Source organism: Hemitrygon akajei, chromosome 2 (genome assembly GCF_048418815.1).
Source record: "Hemitrygon akajei chromosome 2, sHemAka1.3, whole genome shotgun sequence".
Taxonomy (NCBI): domain Eukaryota; kingdom Metazoa; phylum Chordata; class Chondrichthyes; order Myliobatiformes; family Dasyatidae; genus Hemitrygon; species Hemitrygon akajei.
Genome location: NC_133125.1, coordinates 39,956,016 through 39,977,065, shown reverse-complemented (window position 1 = coordinate 39,977,065; position 21,050 = coordinate 39,956,016). Strand labels below are relative to the sequence as shown.

The window sequence follows — 21,050 nt, the reverse complement described above, 5'->3', positions numbered from 1 at the left end:
ACCTCCTGCCTCTCCAGCAGCGTGTCCAGAATGCTGTGTATAAAGCAAGAAATTCTCCTTGTTACTTTGTAATCGCGGAAGAATGGATTTCTAAGGTAACCTTGTCAGGGTAACTGGTGGGAGGTTGTTTCTGCTGCTGAAGGTTTCATCTGACATTTGTTTAGAGCATATGCATTTATTCAGATTGAATTTCAATTTGACATTCTGGTTCATTATGATGTGGCATCGTTGATGTGGGACTGTACACAAATTCATATAAATGGAGGGAGACTGTTATTGACTTTGAATTTCTCTATTTGAATAACAACTGTATCATTTGGGCAAGAGATTTTGTGTAATGTGGCATTTGATGCCAATGTCATCACATTAAATTAACAGTATCAAATAGCATTGTGATCTGTAGTGCATACACTTCCCATCAAAAATTAGTCATGCTTACAATATTATTCCCAGTATTAAGGATAGTTTGACTTGTGCCACAAGTTGGGTGGAAGCCTTGTTGTGATACTGGGAACTAGTTGTTCCCATGGTATCCAAGCAGTGGGTGTCGTGAGGCAAGGTTTTGTGCTTTGTACCTTAATATGTCTCTTACTGTAAATAAGCTGATTCTGTAGCTGAGTCTTGAGCCTCTGATCCATCTCCTTTCAATAGGTTTGAGGTTGTCCTCTGGTGTGGGACCTATTCAACATCTCCTGACTTTATCCGGGGAACTACTAGTGGTAGCCCCCTTTTAGGGCTGTAATGCAGTGAAAGCTGATTAATGCTTATTTTCTTTCTCTAGGAAAATGATAAGCTGAGGAAAGAGCTACTTGAAGCACAAACAGAAATAATGTTGCTGCAGAGTGAAGTAGACGCTCTGAAAAGTGATTTTATGGATCAAAGTTTGAATTTAGAAAGGTAAGAAGACTAGAAATACCTGTTTATGTGCCCGGTGCAGCTTTGTGTACAAAGTGTTTTAACTCTCATCTAACACTGTTTACTTCTATTGCAGGGACCATGATGTGGTCAGAGAGTATACGGAGGATAGAGACAACCTAACACGACAAATTGAAATGCTTCAGTAATTATGTTTTTAAATACTATATAATAATTAATGGTTAATTCTTTACAGACATAGTTGAGTATTTTGTACTTCAAGGCTTTAACTTAGCAAAAGGCAACATTGAGCTAAAATCCATCTGCTTATTCCTGGTGTTCCCAACCGTTTTTTATGCCATGGACCAATACCATTAAGCAAAAGGTTCGTGGACCCAGGTTGGGAACCCCTGTGCTCTTCCTTTCCTGCTTCTCCAGTTCATCTAGATTCTGTTGTAATCAAGCCAAGGCAAGCTGCCATTTTTACTCCTTTTTTTCTGTGTTGAAAGCTCCCTCTTCCCCCCCCCCGACATTTATATTAATTATTATAATTTTGTTTGCATCAGTAATTGTAAATACAAGAATTGGATTTGAAATCACATTTTATTCTGAGTATATTGGTAGAGTTTTTGTCTCGATCTGCCTTGTTATATAATGTGAAATTTCAATATTTTGTAAGGTGTTAATATTATATTAATTTGCAATATCTGGTCATTATAAGTGTTTTCTTTTTTTAAAAAAACAGATCTGCTAATCGAAAACTACATGACAGTAATGATGGGCTGCGCTCTGCTCTTGAAAGCAGCTTGAGCAAATATAATAGATCTCTGGTGAGTATTGAACTGAAGTGTATAAATGGATTGTGGTAGATTGTTATCTGGGTATGAAGCACACTCTAGTTAACCTAACAGATTGTCTTTGTTTACCTCCAAGATTTGCATTTGTAAGCATTGCTTTATATGCCTTTTCCTTTGAGTGTCAACATGTGTCTCAAACAGGTGCATAAGAGAGTTCAGCAACACACACACAAAATTCTGGAGGAACTCAGCAAGTCAGGCAGCACTGGGAATAAACAGGGTTAAACAGTGAAGTGACTCAGTCCTAATGTTGACTGTTTAATCCCCTCTCTAGATCCTGCCTGACCTGCTGAGTTCCTCCAGCATTTTGTATGTATTGCTCAAGGTTTCCAGTATCTGCAGAATCTCTTGTGTTGAAGCTAGGAACTTCAGCTGTCTCCCCTAGTTCAGCACATCAGTCATGACTGATGTTGCAGTGAAGGCCAGTTTCTGTAGATGTTGAGGCCAAATTGGATAGTGCCAAAGAACAGATGTAAGGGTCATTATGCATGATTATCTTGTGTCTGTTCAGTCAATTGCAGGCTGAGAGCAATTCATGTTGCAAGGTTACTGTGATGATATGCACTTCCAGACAGTACTGGTGGCTCTTCGCATCAAATGGTTAAGCTAGCTTGCTCTACTGAATTGTGCCCGCACTCTCGAAAATGTGTTGCGTTGGTTACTTTGGAGGTAATAGTACTAGAAGGGCTATAAGATACAATGAGAAAGTGAGCTTCTTGTTTTCAAATGCAACATTGGAGACCTTGGTGGATGTAGTCCTCCATCTACAGGAGGCGTGATCTTTTGTGGTATCACAAGTTTGGTGGTTTTTTTGCGTTCAAGGCTAATAATTACACACAAAGTCCACACCTAAGGTGCCAGCAAAGCCTGAAATGCCTGTGAAAATGCCTTGCCCTCCATCAGTTGGTCTAGTAATTTAGCAAGTTGTGTTTTCTATACTCTTGAAATCCTTGACGATGTATAAACTCCATTTTTTTTCAGTAGTAGATGGCAATCTGATTTAATTTCCAAATACTTACAGCCTCATCTTGGAAGAAACCTGCTTTGTTGCAGTTAATGTCTGTAGTGATGTTTTCAATGTGATTCTTGACACCCCTCCTCCCGTCACTCCCCCTGCCCCCCAATTACAGTTCAGTATACTTTTTGGCTAGGGCAATATTATTGCTATGGGTGCCTTGAGCATTGTTGCTTGCTGAAATTCAGAATTAATCACTGAAGGTACTGGATGAATATACAGTGGTCTCCTGCTGAGAGTTATTTGCACGTACATTTTTTCCTCTCCTCAATTAGCTTTGTTCCATTTTCCCAGTCATAATGTTTTGCATTATGTAGTTACTAATGTAGCCAGATCTGGCTGTTGGGAAAGAGTTGAAGTAAACCTCAACTCCTGGCAAAACTCTTTCAGTCAACTTCAGAAGCTTTTCGTTAGAAACACTAAACACCAGTGATTTGAATCAAGAGTAAATGAAAAAAATCTGAAGACACGTGGTAGTGATCAACCCGATTAGTCCTCCTCCTTGTGAGTATTTGTTCCTTTGCCATTGTTAAGCACCCGCTGGGAGCTCCATTGTTGAGCTCTAAAATAGCAATATTTGCATCAAATCAGCATTGTGTGCTGCGCCTGGTCTGCCCATTCTGTATTCTTCCTGCAGGTATTAGCTTCACGTGGAAACATGGGCGATAGCTCAACCCAAGTCAGAAATGTACCGTTTGTTTGTGTTGCTCAAGATGACCAACATATGCAGAGTTACTTGTGTTTAGAACTGTGTCCTAACTGTTGTCTTTGGAACCAGTTCTGTACATTCTTGGATTGCTCCAAATGGTTTTCCAGATGAAATATAACATTGAACAGTAGAACTGCTGCTTCATTGCTCCAGTGATCCAGGTGCAGCCATGACCTGAACTTCTGTCTTTCATATTCTTCAGCCAGGGTTTCTTCCTGCGTCCTAGGAATTTGTGGGACGGAACATTAAATGGCTTCCTGTAAATTGCCCCCAGAGTTCATTGAGTAGGGGTATCTGGGGAGTTGATGGCAACGTGGGGAGAATAAAATGGGCCAGAGTTGGGATTAATTCAGAAAGGGGTGCCTGATGGTTGACTCAGACTCAGTGGGCCAAAGGCTTGTGTCGCTGCTGTACTTCACTGACTTTGCGGCTCCAGCTGACTGCTCAAGTCGAGGTAAAAGATCAAAGTTGACAGGGCATATGGCCAAATTGTGCTCCGATGTCTTAAGGTGTAATAAAGATCTGTTATTGCTCTACCAATAGTTCACTCTATCGAGACTGTCAAAACTTGATGCGTTGACAGTGTGGCACTTTGGGCTGTCCTGAGAAATGAATTATGCTATGAAATTGCCGTCAAGCAGCAGCCAGGATGCTAGTGCAAGTTACAATAGGAAATAGAAAAAGGTTTGTAAAAGGACAATGTTATGATAGCCATAGGGGATGTCGATATCCAGATAGATTGGGAAAATTTGTTTGGTGTTGGATCCCAAGAGAGAGAATTTCTAGAATGTTTACTATGTGACTTTTTAGATTAGCTTATAGTTGAGCCCACAAGGGGAAAGGCAGTTCTGGATTGGGTGTTCTGTAATGAATACATTATGTTGGAGTCCTTGAAAGCACTTGATAAAATAGGCCAAAGTCAGCATGATTTCCTTGCATGACAAATCTACTGGAATTTTTTGAGGAAATAACAGGCAGGATAGACAAAGAAGAGTCTGTGGATGTTGTTTACTTTGCTTTTCAGAAGGCTGCTGCTCTTGAGGCTGCTTAACAAGATAAGAGCCCATGTTACTACAGGAAAGATACTCGCATGGATGAAAGAGTTGCTTACTAGGAGGAGGCAACAATTGGGAATAAAGGGGACCCTTTCTGGTTGGTGCCCAGTATTATATGTCAATGATTTGGATGACAGAATTGATGGTGGTATGGCCAGGTTTGTGGCCAATACGAAGATAGGTGGAGGGGTAGGTAGGGTTGAGGAAGCAGGGAGTCTACAGAAGGATGTAGACATATTTTAAAAATTGGCAGAGAAGTGGCAGATGGGATACAGTGTAGGGAAGTGTTTGGGCATGCACTTTAGACAAAACAACAAAGGCATAGACTATTTTCTAAATGGGGAGAACATTCAAAAATCAGGCGTGGAGAGATCTGGGAGTCCTCATACAGGATTCCCTAAAGGATAACTAGCAGATTGAATCAGTGATAAGGAAGGCAAATGGTACTTTAGCATTCAATTCAAGAGGACTAACATAAAAGCAAGAATATAATGGTGAGGTTTTAAAAGGTATTGGTCAGACTGCACTCGGAATATCCTGAGCAGTTTTGAGTCCTTTGTCTAAGAAAAGATGTGCTGGTATGGAAAGGGTCCAGAGGAGTTCACAAAAATGATTCTGGGATTGAAAGGTCTAATGTATGAGGAGTATTTGATGGCCCTAGACCTCTACTCACTGGAGTGTAGAAAATTGGGGTGGAGTGGGGAGAATCTGATTGACACCTATCAAATATTGAAAGGCCTACATAGAGTGGACATGAAGAGGATGTTTCCTATAGTGGGGGAGTCCAGGGCCAGATGTCACAATCTCATAAGAGACTGCACTTGAGGCTGCTTAACAAGATAAGAGCCCATGGTATTACAGAAAAGATACTAGCATTGATGGAAGAGTTGCTGACCAGACTATTTTCTGTCCTTTTAGAACAGAGACGAGGAATTTCTTTAGCCAGAAGATGGTGAATCTGTGGCATTCATTGCCATGTACAGATGTAGAGACCAAGTCATTGGGTATACTTAAAGCTGAGGTTGAAAGGTTCTTGATTAGTCAAGGTGGCAAACATCACAGGAGAAGGCAGGAGAATGGGGTTGAGAGGGATAATAAATCTGCCAGATGGAATGATGGAGCAAACTTGATGGGCCAAATAGCCTAATTCAGTTTCTATGTCTTATGGTCCTATAGAAATGCAGATCTCCCTTTTTAGTCCAACTTCCCTTTTTAGTCTAACTTCATCTTAAGATGCATCTATCATATTGTTCGTAATTTTCTACTTTGTTCTTGAGTCAACTCTCTTGCAGTTTTTGTTTAAATTGCAGGCAGTGCCCGGGTTACGTATGAGTTCCGTGCCTGAGTCCGTCTTTAAGTCGGAACAAGTACATCCAGTATTATTTAGCGTCAGTTAGTCAAATGTTTGACTTAGTATATAGTATATATTTTACCTTTCTATGCATATAAAACACTTAAGAAACGTATGTATTCCAATAATTAAACCATTGCGTTGCTTACTAGTAATTGTAGCTTTCATCGGGGCAGGGCCTTTCACATGCTCCATTATTCTCACTTTATCCGTTATCCTTTAAAATTGTTCCGATTGTTGACAGACTGTAGCCTAACACTTTTCCAATGACTGATGGTGTTTCACCTCTTTCCAAACGCTTTATCATTTCCACTTTATTTTCAATCGCGATCGCTTCCCATCAATGGAACAGAAGCACTGTGGGCGACAGCTCCCGATCTTTGCCGGCTCTCGAGGTCCGCTGGGTCCTAGGGACCACCGAATTGAGACAGGCTAAATAGGACAAGTGCAGGCTGTGCTGGGTTTGGGTATTTGATCATCCACAATATTCCGTGTGGGAATTTAAACTGGAGGTGGCAGTGTTTTTTCTTTATGAGGTCGAGTTGTGAGCTTGACATCAACCCAGCACAGATGGTACGGAGTCACTAGATCAACATCAACCCGGCACGGGAACAGTCTATCACTGCATCAAACTTGGGAAACTCCATTCTCCAGCCCGGCGCTGATCTCACTGCGCCACCATCCGACCGGAACGGGGGGGGGGGGGGTGCGGGCGGGGTCAGGGTGAATCTTACTAAGAAAAATTTAAATGAAATGCAGAGTTAAACACTCAACACAGTGTCAACGGCAACGACTTAAAATGGCAGACGGCATTCTCCTTCCTCGGTTCGTAAGTACGAGTTGTCCGTAAGTCGGACATTCGTAACTCAGGGACTACCTGTATCAGATTGGCTCCCAATGTGCTGTGAACATGATTTTCCGTTGTTCTTAAATGGACTTGAAGTAGCAAAGGTACTCGAGGCTATTTGAGCTGTCGGAAAGAAACCAGTTGAACTGAAGGATCTCTACAAGAAGGCAAAGCTAACCCATTTGTCCATGTAACTGCTTTTTAAGTGATAGAAACTTTAACAGGTGAACCCAGCAGTTTCACATTAAAATACTGTTACATACAAATAACATTTTTTTTTGTATTACAGCGTGCTACAAGTTCATCACCAGGATCTGCTGCATTAAGGAGTAGCCCAAGACTCAATGAGCGTCATTCTTCTCCTATGTTATATGACAGGTGAACATCTTCACACATCACAATTTTCTCTTGAAAGACCAGTGGGTTATAAAGGTGGATGACCTGAATGGCAATCAAGGCTATTATGGAAAATAAAGATCACAATGTTGAAAGTAACATTTGATTGGATGGAAGTTTGGATGTCACACGGGAAAGTGTTAGGCTAAATGCTTTTTTCTTAGTTGGCTAGATGTAATGAGTGCCACACAGACATGCGCTAGATTGTTAAATTTTTACAGTTTGCATAAATGACTTGGAGGAGGGGACCAAAGCTAACACTGCTAAGTTTGTTTCTGACACAAAGGTGGGTTAGGCATTTAAGTTGTGAAGGTGGGGTGGGAAGGGGTTTCAAAGGGACATGAATAGGTGGGAAGGGAAGCTTCTAGCAAATGAAGTATAATGTCAGAAAATTAAACTTCATCATTTTGACACCTGCTCACTGGGTTCTATTTCCCATGTTCCTTTTAAACTAAATGGGGAAACTGGAAACTTAATTATACTAGTCCAGCACTATGAAAATCCCAAGAAAGCCAGATTAATACCCAGTGGCCACTTTATTTGGTACCTTCTATACCTCATAAAGTGGCCACTGATTGTATGTTCATGGTCTTCTGCTGCTGTAGCCCATCCACTTGAAGGTTTGACAAGTTGTGCATTCAGAGATGCCCTTCTGCAAACCACGGTTCTAACACATGGTTATTTGAGTTACTGTCACCTTCTTGTTGGCTTGAATCAGCCTGGCCTTTGACCTCTCCTATTAACAAACTGTTTCTGGCCACAGAATAGCCACACACTGATGTTTCTTTTTGCACCATTCTCTGTTAACTCTAGAGGCTGCTCTGCGTGGAAATCCCAGGAGATCAGCAGTTTCTGAGATACTCAAACCACCCCATCTGGCACCAACAATCATTCTATTTTCAAAGAGACTTAGATCACATTTCTTCCTCATTCTGATGTTTAGTCTGAACAACTGAACATCTTGACCATGTCTGTATGTTTTCATGCGTTGAGTTGGTGTCACATGATTGGCTGATTAGACATTTGCCATTACAAGCAAGTGCAACACACAAAAGGCTAGAGGAACTCAGCAGGTCAGGCAGCATCTGTGAAAATTAATAAATAGTCATTTTGGGCCGAGACAGTTTATTATGATTAGAAAAGAAGGAATACCTAATAAAGTGGTCACGGAATGTATTTAGTAGGTCAAAAGGTGATGTACATTTTGGCAACAAATTGCATTGACTCCCATTCCCCTTATTGTAAATGGATTAACATCTACCTCTGCTATATTTTGTGTACATAATTAAGATAAAATGAGAAGTGAGAAACATTCTGAAAGTGGTCAAATTCAATAATTGAATCTGGAGCAGACTAAAAATTTACCTGCTTAAAAAGTGGCATTGACATTTATCTTAGAAGTTGGTTTATGATTAGTATATGAGAAAGTCAGTCATGAATCATAACATGGGTAGTATCTGGGAGACTTCAATGATTGGTAGGAATGGCACTTAACAATGGTAATTCCTTCAATGTTGTGACCCTAGCATCCTCTAACCCGGTATGAATTATTTCAAATGTTTTTCTTTTGTCAGAAAGTTTTTAATTTAATGACCACACCACAGCTAGATATTAAAATACAAGAAATATCTTCATTTCATCTAGATATCTATCTGACTGCATCAGTGATTCAAACACTTTGGGACCAAATCTGAAGAAGGCTAATCTGTTAAGTATTTAGCTGAGCTCAGAAATGGCTTATCCTTCTAGAGTTATTAAACACATTGGAGCCCGTGGCATAGAATATCCCTACGATTCATTCCGAGGGGTGCTTGGGTTGCCTTAAAGAGTCTAAATCTACCAACTCTAAACTCCAGTGACAGTGACAAACAGCAGTTTGTTTTGATAGGTCATCCAGATCCTCTTACCAAGGTGAAGACTATGAGTCGCTTGCCGTGTGTGATCCCATGCGCAGAAGCAGCTGCGAGGTTGAGAGCTTATCCGAAAGCTGCTTTGACAGTGGTATGTCCACCATGAGGGATTCAAATGATTATGATTCAGAGGTGGAGTGCAAGTATCAAAGAAATTTTGAAAGGTCGCAGCGCACACAAGAAGCTTTTGACTGTGATGCCTCTGACACTGATGTAAGTACCTAAACAAATGATTAATATTTTTAGTATGTTGCATATAGAGCATTAAAAAGACACAAGTTATAAATGAACACACGATTGGGTTTTTAACTACCACAAAAGTTGAGTGAACAATTTTAAGGGCCTTTCCTATTAGTTAATGGCACAGAATGCTCTGAAGGTGCTTTTAGTTTGAGTGCAAAACACAAGGAATAAAAGGAGGGTCATATTCATTCTGCATGGAAGAGCATACAAAAAGTAATGGGTACAGCCCACTCCATCACAGGTAAAGCCCTTCCACCTTTTGAGCACAAAGACAAGGTGAGCAGCCGCAAGAAAACAGCATTCATCATTGAGGACCCCCACCATCCAGGCCATGCTGCTGCCATTGGGAAGGAGGTACAGGAGCCTCCAGTTTCAGGAACCGTTATTACCCTTCAACCATCAGGCTCCTGAAACAGCTTTGATAATTCACTCACCTCCGCACGGAACTGATCCCACACCTATGGATCCACTTTCAAGGACTGTAGAACTTGCACTCTCAGTATTATTTATTTGCTTTTTTTTTGTATTTGCACAGATTGTGTAGTTTTTCATTGATTCTATTGTATTTGTTCTACAGTGAATGCCTGCAAGCAAATGAATCTCAGGGTAGTGACATTTAGAATCAGATTTACATGTACACACTTTGGTAATAAATTTACCTTGACCTTTGATGTTCCTTGATCTGTAGAAGATAATCAGTTGTCACAAGACAGAAATCTTGAATGCAATAACTGTAAAATGAAGCAATATATCTATACATTGGAAGGGACAGACTGCAAAGCTTGAATTGTTCACTGATATTAGGGATCGTTGCTGGACACTTACTGTATACTTGCAACTGTTTTGTAGGTGCCTGAAATCCACGATGAAGAAGCTTTCAGTCAGGATAGTATGAATACCGTTTTGGAGTGGCAGTCAGCTCAAGCAGTGAACTGGAACAACTCTGGAGCTAATTCATTGCAGCGTTGTAGTTCTGCCTTTTCCCCACAGGTAGGACACATGTTGCAACTTTTTAAATAATACTCAGTTTTATGAGTTCAGTTTTTTTGTTTATGTAATGTTTTGGTCACATTGTAAGTAGCTGATGAAAGTCTCTGATTGTGATCTAACTAATCTCGAACTCTTGTATGATAATTGCATTGCACATTAGTAAAACAAATGTGTTTAATGATTGTGTGAACAATGTGCTTTGAATTTGATAAATGTGAATCATAGGTTCCATTAAAATGTTGGTGTTCTTTTAAGTTATTAATTGTAGGAGTTATTTGATCAAAATTTTTAAAGCTAAAATTTAATTGGGCGGGCAAGAAGAATCTGTTTCTCCGGAAGGAGAATATATCAAGAAGAGACACTGTTATAAAATTAGAGGAAAGATGGTAGAAATTGGGAACATTCTCTTCCAGAAGTATGTGAATACTGATTAGTTGAAATTTTCAAATCTTTCTTTAACAAAAATTATCTAAATTTGTCAAGGTATTAAGACATTTGAGAGAGAAAGAGAGGTAAGAAAAACATGATCTGCTTTACTGATGGGACAGCTTTGAATGTTCATGTTTGAATTCCTAGTCCTTTCCTGTACTTCCCTTCCAGTTTGAATTGTGCAGAGATGATGAGAATAAAATATTATGGAATTTGGCAATGTGCACATTATCTCTGCCAGATTCTTCAGTTATTTTCATTAAGAATGGAAGTGCGCTATCGAGGGCATTGACTAACCCTTTGGTATTATTTCAAGGCACTAAGATATCTCATGCTTCAAATGCTACCTAATTAAGTCTACTGTAGCTTCCTGTCTGATTTCTCCATTGTCCCTCAGTGACAGAACCTTTTGAACTCCAGAGAATAAGCAAGAAATCTGCCCACAATATTGGAGAACGGTTGACTGCTAGGATTACTTCAGGGCAATGAATGGAGCACTCTTGGTTCCTTTTCTTTCTGTCACTTTCCTTCACATGGTGACATTCCATAGCAACATAGTGATGAGGAACTGCGAGAAATTAAATGTGTAACCCATTGCAACTCAATGGATGGCAATGCACATTAGGCAAAAGTAGAAGCTGTTTTATTAGCTGTGGGATAGGTTGTCAGTTCAGAGAACTCATGGTCTTTAAATGGTGAAGGGGACTGTTTTTGTATTGACTGCTAATATTAAATAAAGTATTGTATTCAGCTATTTCACGGGGGAAATACCCCTGAAAGAATGCAATAACCTTCACCTTTACACTCACAATGTGATTGAAAAATGATTGCTTCTAACTTATTAAAAAAATCTGGAATGATATCGTTTATAAGCTGTTGGGTGCCAGCCCAGGTTCCTGGTAGCATTCTCATCTGTGGCGCCAGTGGTAGCAGCCTTCTGCCAGGGTGCTGATGATGTGTTCCAGGGTCTGTCAGGGCCGAGAGGACACAGTGGTGCCTCGCTTTTGTCCCAAGCATAAAAGCTTTGCTAGACTAGGCAGGACATTGTACGTGGCCTGAATCATAAATGATGCATTGGTGTGCTGCCTGCCAGATGTTGAGCCAGGAGATCTTCTGCTTCAGCACACCCTCCCACCTTGTCCAAGCTCCCCGTTGCCCCATTCCTACTATCCTGGTGGTTCGTTCTCCAAGCTCCTGGCTGCCCCATTCCTACCATCCTGGTGGTACGTACTTCCTCGACAGCTGCTTACACTTCTTCCTGGAGCAGTTTGCGTCTGTCCCTGCACTGGACATGGTCAAAATGGGTTGAAGGGAAGCTGCCAAGCCCCACTTGACCAGCTGTCTCTGTCCCTGCCAGATCCCTGTGCCTCAGACGTGACTTGGTCATCTCCACTCCCACTTCAATGCCTACCCTTGAGACTTTGGGGTTGGTGGAATCTCTGGACAGCAGCAATTCTCTTGTATGGGAAACCCTCAACTCCTCGTTCAGTCTACTGAAGGGAAACTGCAGTTTATTCCTCTTCCCATACAGAGCAATGCAGTTCAGGCTACGTGGGAGTCCCAGCCATCTTCAAAGGTAGCCATCGATCTTTCTTTCAATTGCCTCAATTGTTGAAATGAGTACCATATATATTAGTGTGGATCATAGGATTTGGGAAGGATGCCACGCTGGCAGATCCAGGCCTTGAATTTGCCAGGTAGGCCTGACTTGTCCACACTGGTGATCCAGACTTTGAACTCCTTGGTGTTCTTCTGGATGGCAGTCTCAGGCTGCAGTCAAAGATCTACCCCTGGATCTCCCCTGGTTTCTTGGAGATGGATGAGCTATCAATATCATCCAAGGAGAAACAACAGTTGTCCATAAGTCTGCCTTACTTTAGCACCAGAGACTGGGATTTCTCCGGCTTATAAAGTTAAACCTTGCCCATGCAGTGATCTTCTCGAGCCCCTGGAGAGGATCCATCTACTGCCTGGGAGCGGTGTAGGTGTCACCAGGAGGTCATCAACAAGGTCTCGGACTGGGGACTGCCACACACACCTGTCCTAGTCAGAGGGCCACTCCACTTAACCAGTGTATCCATGATCAGGGAGAAGGGGACCACTCAGCTTGTGCATCCAGTTATAATATCCTTTTTGAACCGTGCCAGATTGGCGTGGTTGTTCCTGAGGAGAGTCTCAATCCGAAGTTCCTATAGTTGTCTGGGATGAGGTTCTTTATCTTCCTTTGACCATGATGTCGGTCCAGCGCGATCTCCAGCAGCTTGTGTGGTAATGACCTGTATGAGTTGGCAAGGTCACATCATAGTACAGCTAGTTTTCCCTTCCCTTTGCATGCTTCCCTGATCAGTGTGAATCCACACCCATGTGTTCTTAGCACTCTGGCCTCCAGGAATCCCTCCTTTCCGTACAGTTGAATCGATGTAGCCGTTTTTGAGAAGAAACTCCATCAGGCGATATTGAAATGTATCTTCCTTCCACTCTGAGCAGTGGGATGTATCTAAGCTGCTCAGTGTGCTTGAAGTTCTCCTCTTTGGATTTCCAGATTTCCTATGCCCGCCTCTACCAGTCCGTGACCTTTCCCCAACGCTAGGGATTTCCAAATTAGCTGGGGGAGCTTAGAGCAGAGCTTGTACACCCTGTAGGGTACTCTGCTGGGACTAGGGACGGAACTAGCTGTGGCCTCTCTGATTACTTCCTGGATCTACTTCTAGCAAGGCTTCTTGCCAGTGAACTCAACCGCAAGGGGGGGGGATGGGGTTTGGTAAGGTGCTATTGTGTCCGAGCTCCCGCTCCCTCTGAGTCTCTGAGGGAGTTCTGAGGATGCAGATCCATCTCTTGTTTGGGGCTTGTGAGCTGCCTGCCATGTCTCTGTCCTTGCATCGGCTTGGGGAATCCATAGGGTCGACAATAAAGGAAACTCGTTTCCTGGCGCTCTCTCTCTTCTCCGTCTTCTCTGCCATTCTGCCCTGTGCAGTGTCTTAAGCTTACTTCTGAGCTTGACAAGTGGTGGTTTCTCTCCCTCACTCACCCCCTCCCCCCGTGCTATTAGTCAGAGAATGGAGCCCTCGATGCAGCAATGGCATGAGTTTCTGGGGGAAAATGAGGAAGGTGCAGGATAGATGTGTTCCAAAAATGAAGAAATACTCAAATGGCAAAATAGTACAACCGTGGCTGACAAGGGAAGGCAAAGCCAATGTAAGAGCAGAAGAGAGGGCGTGCAACAATGCAAAAATTAATGGTAAGACAGAGGATTGGGAAGCTTTTAAAAACCTATAGAGAGCAACTAAAAGAATCATTAGGAAGGAAAAGGTGAAATATGAAAGCAAGCTAGCAAGCAAGATCAAAGTGGATAGTAAAAGCTTTTTTGAGTATGGAAAAAACAAAAAATGAGAGTGGATTAGGACTGCTAGAAATCAAGATGGAGAAATAACTGAGGGATGAGGAGATGGCAGATGAACTAAATGAGTATTTTGCAACACTGTGGAAGACACTAGCAGTGTGTCAGATATTGAAGGGTGTGAGGGAAGAGAATTGAGTGCAGTTACTATTACAAGGGAGAAGGTATTACAGCTCAAAAAGCTGTAGGACCTAAGTCACCCAGATCAGATGAACTGCACCCTACGGTTCAGAAAGAGGTAGTGGTAGAGATCGTAGAGGCATTAGTAATGATCTTTCAAAAATCATTGGAATCTGGCATGGTATCAGAGGACTGGAAAATTGCAAATTTCACTCCACTCTTTAAGAAAGGAGTTAGGCAGCAGAAAGGAAATTATAGACCAGTAAACCTGACCTCAGTGGTTGGGAAGATGTTGGAGTCAATTGTTAAGGATGAGGTTATAGAGTACTTCATGACGCAGGACAAAATAGGACAAAGTCAGCATGGTTTCCTTCAGGGAAAATCTCGCCTGACAAACCTGTTGGAATTCTTTGAGGAGATTACAAGTAGGATAGATAAAGGGAATGCAGTGGATGTTGTATATTTGGACTTCCAGATGGCCTTTGACAAGGTGCCACACATGAGGCTGCTTACCAAGTTAAGAGCCCATGGTATTATTATAAATTTGCTGGTATGGTTAGAGCATTGGCAGGTTGGTAGGAGACAGCGAGTGGGAATAAAAGGATCCTTTTCTGGTTGGCTGCCAGTGACTAGTGGTGTTCTGCAGGGGTCGGTGTTGGGACCACTTCTTTTTATCCGTGTATCAATGATTTAGATGATGGAATAGATAGCTTTGTTGTCAAGTTTGCAGATAATACAAAGATTGGAGGAGGGGCAGGTGGTATTGAGGGGGCAGATAGGACTTAGATTGACTTAGATTGACTTAGAAGGACTTAGATTGGAACAGGCAAGAAAGTTGCAAATGAAATACAATGTTGGAAAATACATGGCCATGCACTTTAGTAGAAAAAGATAAATAAACTATTTTCTAAATGGGGAGAAAATTTGAGTATCTGAGATGCAAAGGGACTTGGTAGTCCCTAAAGGTTAACTCGCAGGTAGAGTCAGTGATGTGGAAGGCAACTGCAATGTTAGCACTGATTTCAAGAAGTCCAGAATACAAGAGCAAGGATGTGATGCTGAGGCTTTACAAGGCATTGGTGAGGCCTCACCTTGAGTATTGTGAACAGTTTTGGGCTCCTCATCTAAGAAAAGATGTGCTGGCATTGGAGAGGGTTCAGCGGAGGTTTACAAGGATGATTCCAGGAATTAAAGAGTTATATGAGGAACATTTGATAGCTCTGTGTCTGACTCACTAGAATGGATGAGGGGGAATCTCAGTGAAATCTTTTGAATGTTGAAAGGCCTTGACAGAGGAGATGTGGAAAGGATGTTTCCCATGTTGGGGGTGTCTAAGACAAGAGGGCACAGCCTCAGGATAGAGGGGCGTCCATTTAAAACAGAGATGCAGAGAAATCCCTTTAGACAAAGGGTGGCGAATTTGTGGAATTTATTACCACAGGCAGCTGTGGAGGCCGGGTTGTTGGGTGTACTTAAGGCAGAACTTGATAGGTTCTTGGTTGGGCATGGCATCAAAGGATATGGGGAGAAGGGTGGGGAGTGGGGCTGAGGAGGGAAAGAAGGATTAGCCATGATTGAACGGTGGAGCAGACTCGATAGGCTGAATAGCCAGATTCTGCTCCTGAGCCTTATGGTTGTGGTGCATTACAGCCAATTTACAGTTCATCGTGTAGGTGGCTCTGCTGGCTTTCTTCTCCACTAGGCTGAATCTCTCAGTAGCAACGCTGGTTATGATAGTTGGCATGGTAGCTACTCCCTCCAATGGTTTCCTTCACCTGCTGGTGATCTGCCACTCTGCCTGGAGTGGGAGTTTCTGGGCCAGGCTCCTCCTGAGTCTCACCAGCAGTGAATCCTGGGTGCTGTATCATTCTCTCCTGCTCGACGCATTTCATCTTGGCCTGATGTATTTTCAGACAATGCAGGTTTTTTGCAGACCTTGCTGCAAATGCATTTAAATAATAATGCTGAAATCTTGAATTTTATTGCATGTGATGTTAATCAGAGGACATAAACACAAGATTCTGCAGGTGCTGGAAATATAGAGTAACACACACAAAATGCTGATGGAACTCAGCAGGTTAGGCAGCAGCCACGGAAAGGAATAAGCAGACGATGTTTCAGGCTGAGATCCTTCATCTGGACCCTTATTCAGAGGATCTGTCGGACCACTTCATGGCCGTAGAGATTCCATGCAACAAGTTAAAGATGTTACGTACCCCGTAATAGGGTCACTTACCAGCAAAGATAGAGAGGTCTGTTGAAGTCTGATGGTACTATTTTTAAAAGTCTTTATTTATAAAGGGGCACAAAAATAAGATTAATACAAACATTCAGATAATATACATCGTCACTACTCAATCTAAAAGCGCGGGTATAGTAATAATCATCAATAAGAAATAGCTCTATCGTTTGTCTAGGGGATAATATATTGTCCGTTGGAAATATAAAAGTCACTCAGTTCCTGCAGGCCTTTTCAGCCTTTGGGGGACTGCTGGGTTTTCACTTGTTGGAGAGAGAGAGATTTTTGAGAAAAGAAACTTGCCCGGGTCTTTTGATGAGGCCAAGCCGTTGAGTCGGGGGAGATGGTTCCCTGTTGTTAGTTCAAGAAAATCGTTTCTGTGGTACCAGCCACCGGCTCCCAGGCAAGGGAACCGAACGCACGTGGCTTCCTTCAAATGGCTTCCCGCTATTACGGGATCGCTAGCGTTTCTTCTGGTGCGTCTGAGGGGGCTGTTCCTACAGCCCCTCTTTTATCCTGACTTGCAGGGTTGTAGATGTCAATCAGGTTGGGGGGATGATGCAATCTCTCCCCTTCACCCAGCCCACTTTGCCCGAGGGCTGTCACATAGCATAGCATCGCAATCCACAAACGTGTCTCCAAGAGACAATGGCCAATGTCCCGTGACTTTACATCGCCGGGGAACGAGGCAATTTGCACGTCTCTCCCTCATTTCCTGGGTCCCTTGACCCAACCCAAGAGTGCTCTTGCAATTCTCACAAAGGAGGGGGCTGCAGGAATAACAAAGAAAACTGCACAATTCCTGAAGTCCAGGCCATATCAAAGATTCAAAGTGTATTTATTATCATGGAATGTATAAATTATACAACCTTGAGATTTGTTTGCTTACATGTAGCCAAAAAGCAAGAAACCTGAAAGAACCCAATCATAAAAAATAAAAGATAACACCCGATGTACAAGAGGAAGGGGGGAAAAGCAAATCATGCAAACAATTTAACCAAACAAGAACATTCTGAACCAAATTCATTCCTCAGATCCGAATCCTGGAGTAGCCCAGAGTAGGCCCAAAGCCTCACTTAGCAGTTCATCATACTAGTGGGCATGGAGCACGGCAGCTGGGGCTGTCTTCTTCCTCTCAGTGCCACGGAGAAAGGAGTGACCATTGCAGAAGCGAGTGAAATTGGCTCTCGCCTCTGATCCTATCACCCTGTCTTTTCAGTTTAAATTTACCAAACAACAGATTATACTTTGCATTATACACAGGAGCCGCTGCAGCAAAAAGCTCTGGTGCCCAGGAGAGAGGAGTGAACATCGCGGAGAGCAAGCGAAATCAGCTCTTGCCTCCGATTTGGGCTGGTGTTTAAGTTGTGTAAACAGCAGATCGTACCTTGCACTAGGACCCAGCTGCTGCGAAGGGCTCGGGGCCTAGTCCATGCCCCTCAGCAGCTTAATCTGGACTCAGATTTCTCTATACAGGCTGAAGCTGCTCTCAAGCTCTTCAAATCAGCTCAGTGCCCAGAGCAATCCGATCTCGCACCTGGGCCATTGGATCTCCTTTGCCCCGAGTTCTTCCCTCTGTGCCCAGAGCAATCCGATCTCGCACTTGGGCCATTGGATCTCCTTTGCCCCGAGTTCTTCCCTCTGAGCCCAGAGCAATCCAACCTTGCCCCCAGCCAGTTGTACAAGCACCAAAACTCCTCTACCCTGACTTCTCTCCGAATTGCTTACTCCATCTGCATTGTCTTTGCAACACACCAGCTTATCCCTTGAATTCGCCTTACCATTGCTCGCTCCCTCACTGTTGGTGGCAGTAATTTAGCACAATTTACCTCAGAAAAGGTGTTTTTAGTGATATTGATTCATTATTTCCTTATTCCAGTTTCACTGGAGCAAATTATTTAATATCCATCCCACTAATTTTTGTATTCATTCACTGGCTGCTGGATTTTCTATATCACCATAGAGTATACTTAAAATGTTATTAGATGTGAAGCTCTTTGTCATTTTTTACTTGGTTATGGGAATATAAGATCTAGGAACTGAATCCCCACGTCCCCACAGAGTAGATCATGTGGCCCTTTTGTACCACTTAACTTGTCATTGCAGTTGTTCTATCGCAGTGCTACTTCTAACAGTATTCCATACTTCTTTTGATTGCAAATGTGCCGAGAAATCTATCCATCTGTTTTGAGTGAATGCAATTACTGATGTATCACAGCCACTAAGAATACAGAATTCCAAAACTTCACCACTCTGTCAGTGAGATAAGGAACGATTTCTCCAGCCTTTAACTGCCTATGCCCTTAGTCCTAAATTGTTCAGTCAAGGGAAAATTCATCCTTGAAACTTGTCAGACAAGCCCTTTGAAAAAAGTCACAATTTTCAATGAGATCTCCTAAGTTCTCTAAAGAACATGTTTTCAGTCTGTTCAATCCCTTTTCCTATGGAAAACTTACTATCCATAGAATTGATCTAGTAAACTGTTTAAGGGTAGCTTGGTTAAGGATAGTCAGCAAGGCTTTGTGTGTGGTAGGTTGTGTCTAACCAGTCTGAAAGTTTTTTGAGGAAATTACCAGGGAAGTTGATGAAGGCAAGGCAGGGCTTGTTGTCTCCATGGATTTGACAAGGCCCCACAGGGGAGGTTGGTCAAGAAGGTTTGGTCACTTAGCATTCAGGGTGAAGTAGTACATTGGATTAGACATTGGCTTAGTGAGAGAAGCCATAAGAGTGATAGTAGATGGTTGCCCCTCTGAATGGAGGCCTCTGACTAGTGGAGTGCTGCAGGAATCGGTGCTGGGTCCATTATTGTTTGTCAACTATATCAGTGATCTGGATGATAATATGGTTAACTGGATCAGCAGATTTGTGGGTGACACCAAGACTGGGGGTGTCGTGGATAGCGAGGAAGACTAACATGGCTTGCAGGCAGAAGGAATTGGACCAGCTGGAAAATAGCTGATGGAATTTAATGCAGACCTTTGTGAGGAGCTGCACACCAACCAGGGTAGGTCTTACACAGTGAATGGTAGGGCACTGAGGACGATGGTAGAACCAAGGGATCTTGGAATACAGGTCCATATTTCATTGAAAGTGGTGTCGCGGGTTGATAGGTTCATAAAGAAGGCTGTTGGCACATTGGCCTTTTATACTCAATACTTTGATTTATGGAGATGGGGTGTTATGTTGAAGTTGTAAAAAACTTTGGTGAGGCCAAACTTAGAGTATTGTGTGCAGCTTTAGTCACCAACCTACAGGAAAGATGTAAATAAGGTTGAAAGAGTACAGAGAAAATTTACAAGGATGTTGCTGAGTCTGGAGTTGTATGGAAAGATTGAATAAGTCAGGCCTTTATTCCTTGGAAAGTAGAAGATTGAGGGGAGATTTGATAGGGATGTACAACATGATGAAGGGTATAGATAGGGTAAATGCAAGCAGAGGTTGGGTGGGCGTTCAAGGAGGTCATGGTTTGAGGGGAAACTTCTTCACTCAGAGGGGGGTGAAAGTGTGGAATGAGCTGCCAGCGCAAGTGGTGCATGCGAGCTCAATTTCACGTGGCCTATCAGCGGCATTAAGAGAGCTTTACCAAGAGATTTCTCTCAGGTTGGCGTCGGTTATTTAAAAAGGGAGCTTTGAGGGCATTAGTCCATTGTACGTGGCCTATCAGCAGCTATAACTAGAGCACCAGTCGTGAGTTAAGTAGCAGGGAAGGTTCAGGCATAAGAGAGAGACACTGCCTAGCGGAGAGGTCATCACTGAAGTGATCTGAGGCAGAGTGGTAGGGCTTTGGTGATAACGAGTCAAGCCGAGGTAAGTTACCTCTGAGGAAAAGAAACAGGAAGTATGTGTGTGAGGCCGGTGTTCTGTGTTAGGTGTCAGATGTGGGAAGTTCTGTAGACTCCCAGTCTCCCGGACGGCCGCATCTGCACCAGGTGTGCCGAGCTGCAGCTCCTTAGGGACCGGGTTAGGGAACTGGAGATGCAGCTCGATGACCTTCATCTGGTCAGGGAGAGTGAGGAGGTGATAGAGAGGAGCTATGGGCAAGTAGACACACCGGGGCCTCAGGAGACAGATAAGTGGGTAACGGTCAAGAGAGAGAAGGGCAAGACTCAGATAGTAGAGGGTACCCCTGTGGCTATCTCCCTAAACAATAAGTATTTTTGTTTGAGTGCTGTTGGGGGTCTGGCTCTGTGGCTCGGAAGGGTAGGGAAAGGAGGATGGCAGCAGTGATAGGGGACTCTATAGTTAGGGGGTCGGGCAGGCAATTCTGTGGATGCAGGAAAGAAACACAGATAGTGGTTTGCCTTCCAGGTGCCAGATTCTGGGATGTTTCTGATCGCGTCCACGATATCTTGAAGTGGGAAGGCGAACAGCCAGAGACCATGGTACATATTGGTACCGACGACATAGGTATGAGGTCCTGAAAACAGACTATGGGGAGTTAGGAAGGAAGTTGAGAAGCAGGACCTCAAAAGTAGTAATCTCGGGATTACTGCCTGTGCCACGCGACAGTATAGGAATAGAATGAGGTGGAGGATAAATGTGTGGCTGAGGGATTGGAGCAGGGAGCAGGGATTCAGATTTCTGGATCATTGGGATCTCTTTTGGGGCAGGCGTGACTTGTACAAAAAGGACGGGTT

At 43.0% G+C, this 21,050-nt stretch overlaps 1 protein-coding gene across 1 annotated transcript in view; it reads left to right on the top strand.

Annotated features, from left to right (window-relative positions):
• rasef (RAS and EF-hand domain containing) overlaps positions 1–21,050 on the top strand; it is a 79,509-nt gene that overhangs the window by 39,472 nt on the left and 18,987 nt on the right. The window contains exons 6-11 of the mRNA XM_073070614.1: positions 782–897; positions 992–1,060; positions 1,601–1,685; positions 6,979–7,067; positions 8,974–9,208; positions 10,088–10,228. Coding sequence (XP_072926715.1) covers positions 782–897; positions 992–1,060; positions 1,601–1,685; positions 6,979–7,067; positions 8,974–9,208; positions 10,088–10,228 — 735 coding nt within the window. The remainder of the gene's footprint in view (positions 1–781; positions 898–991; positions 1,061–1,600; positions 1,686–6,978; positions 7,068–8,973; positions 9,209–10,087; positions 10,229–21,050) is intronic.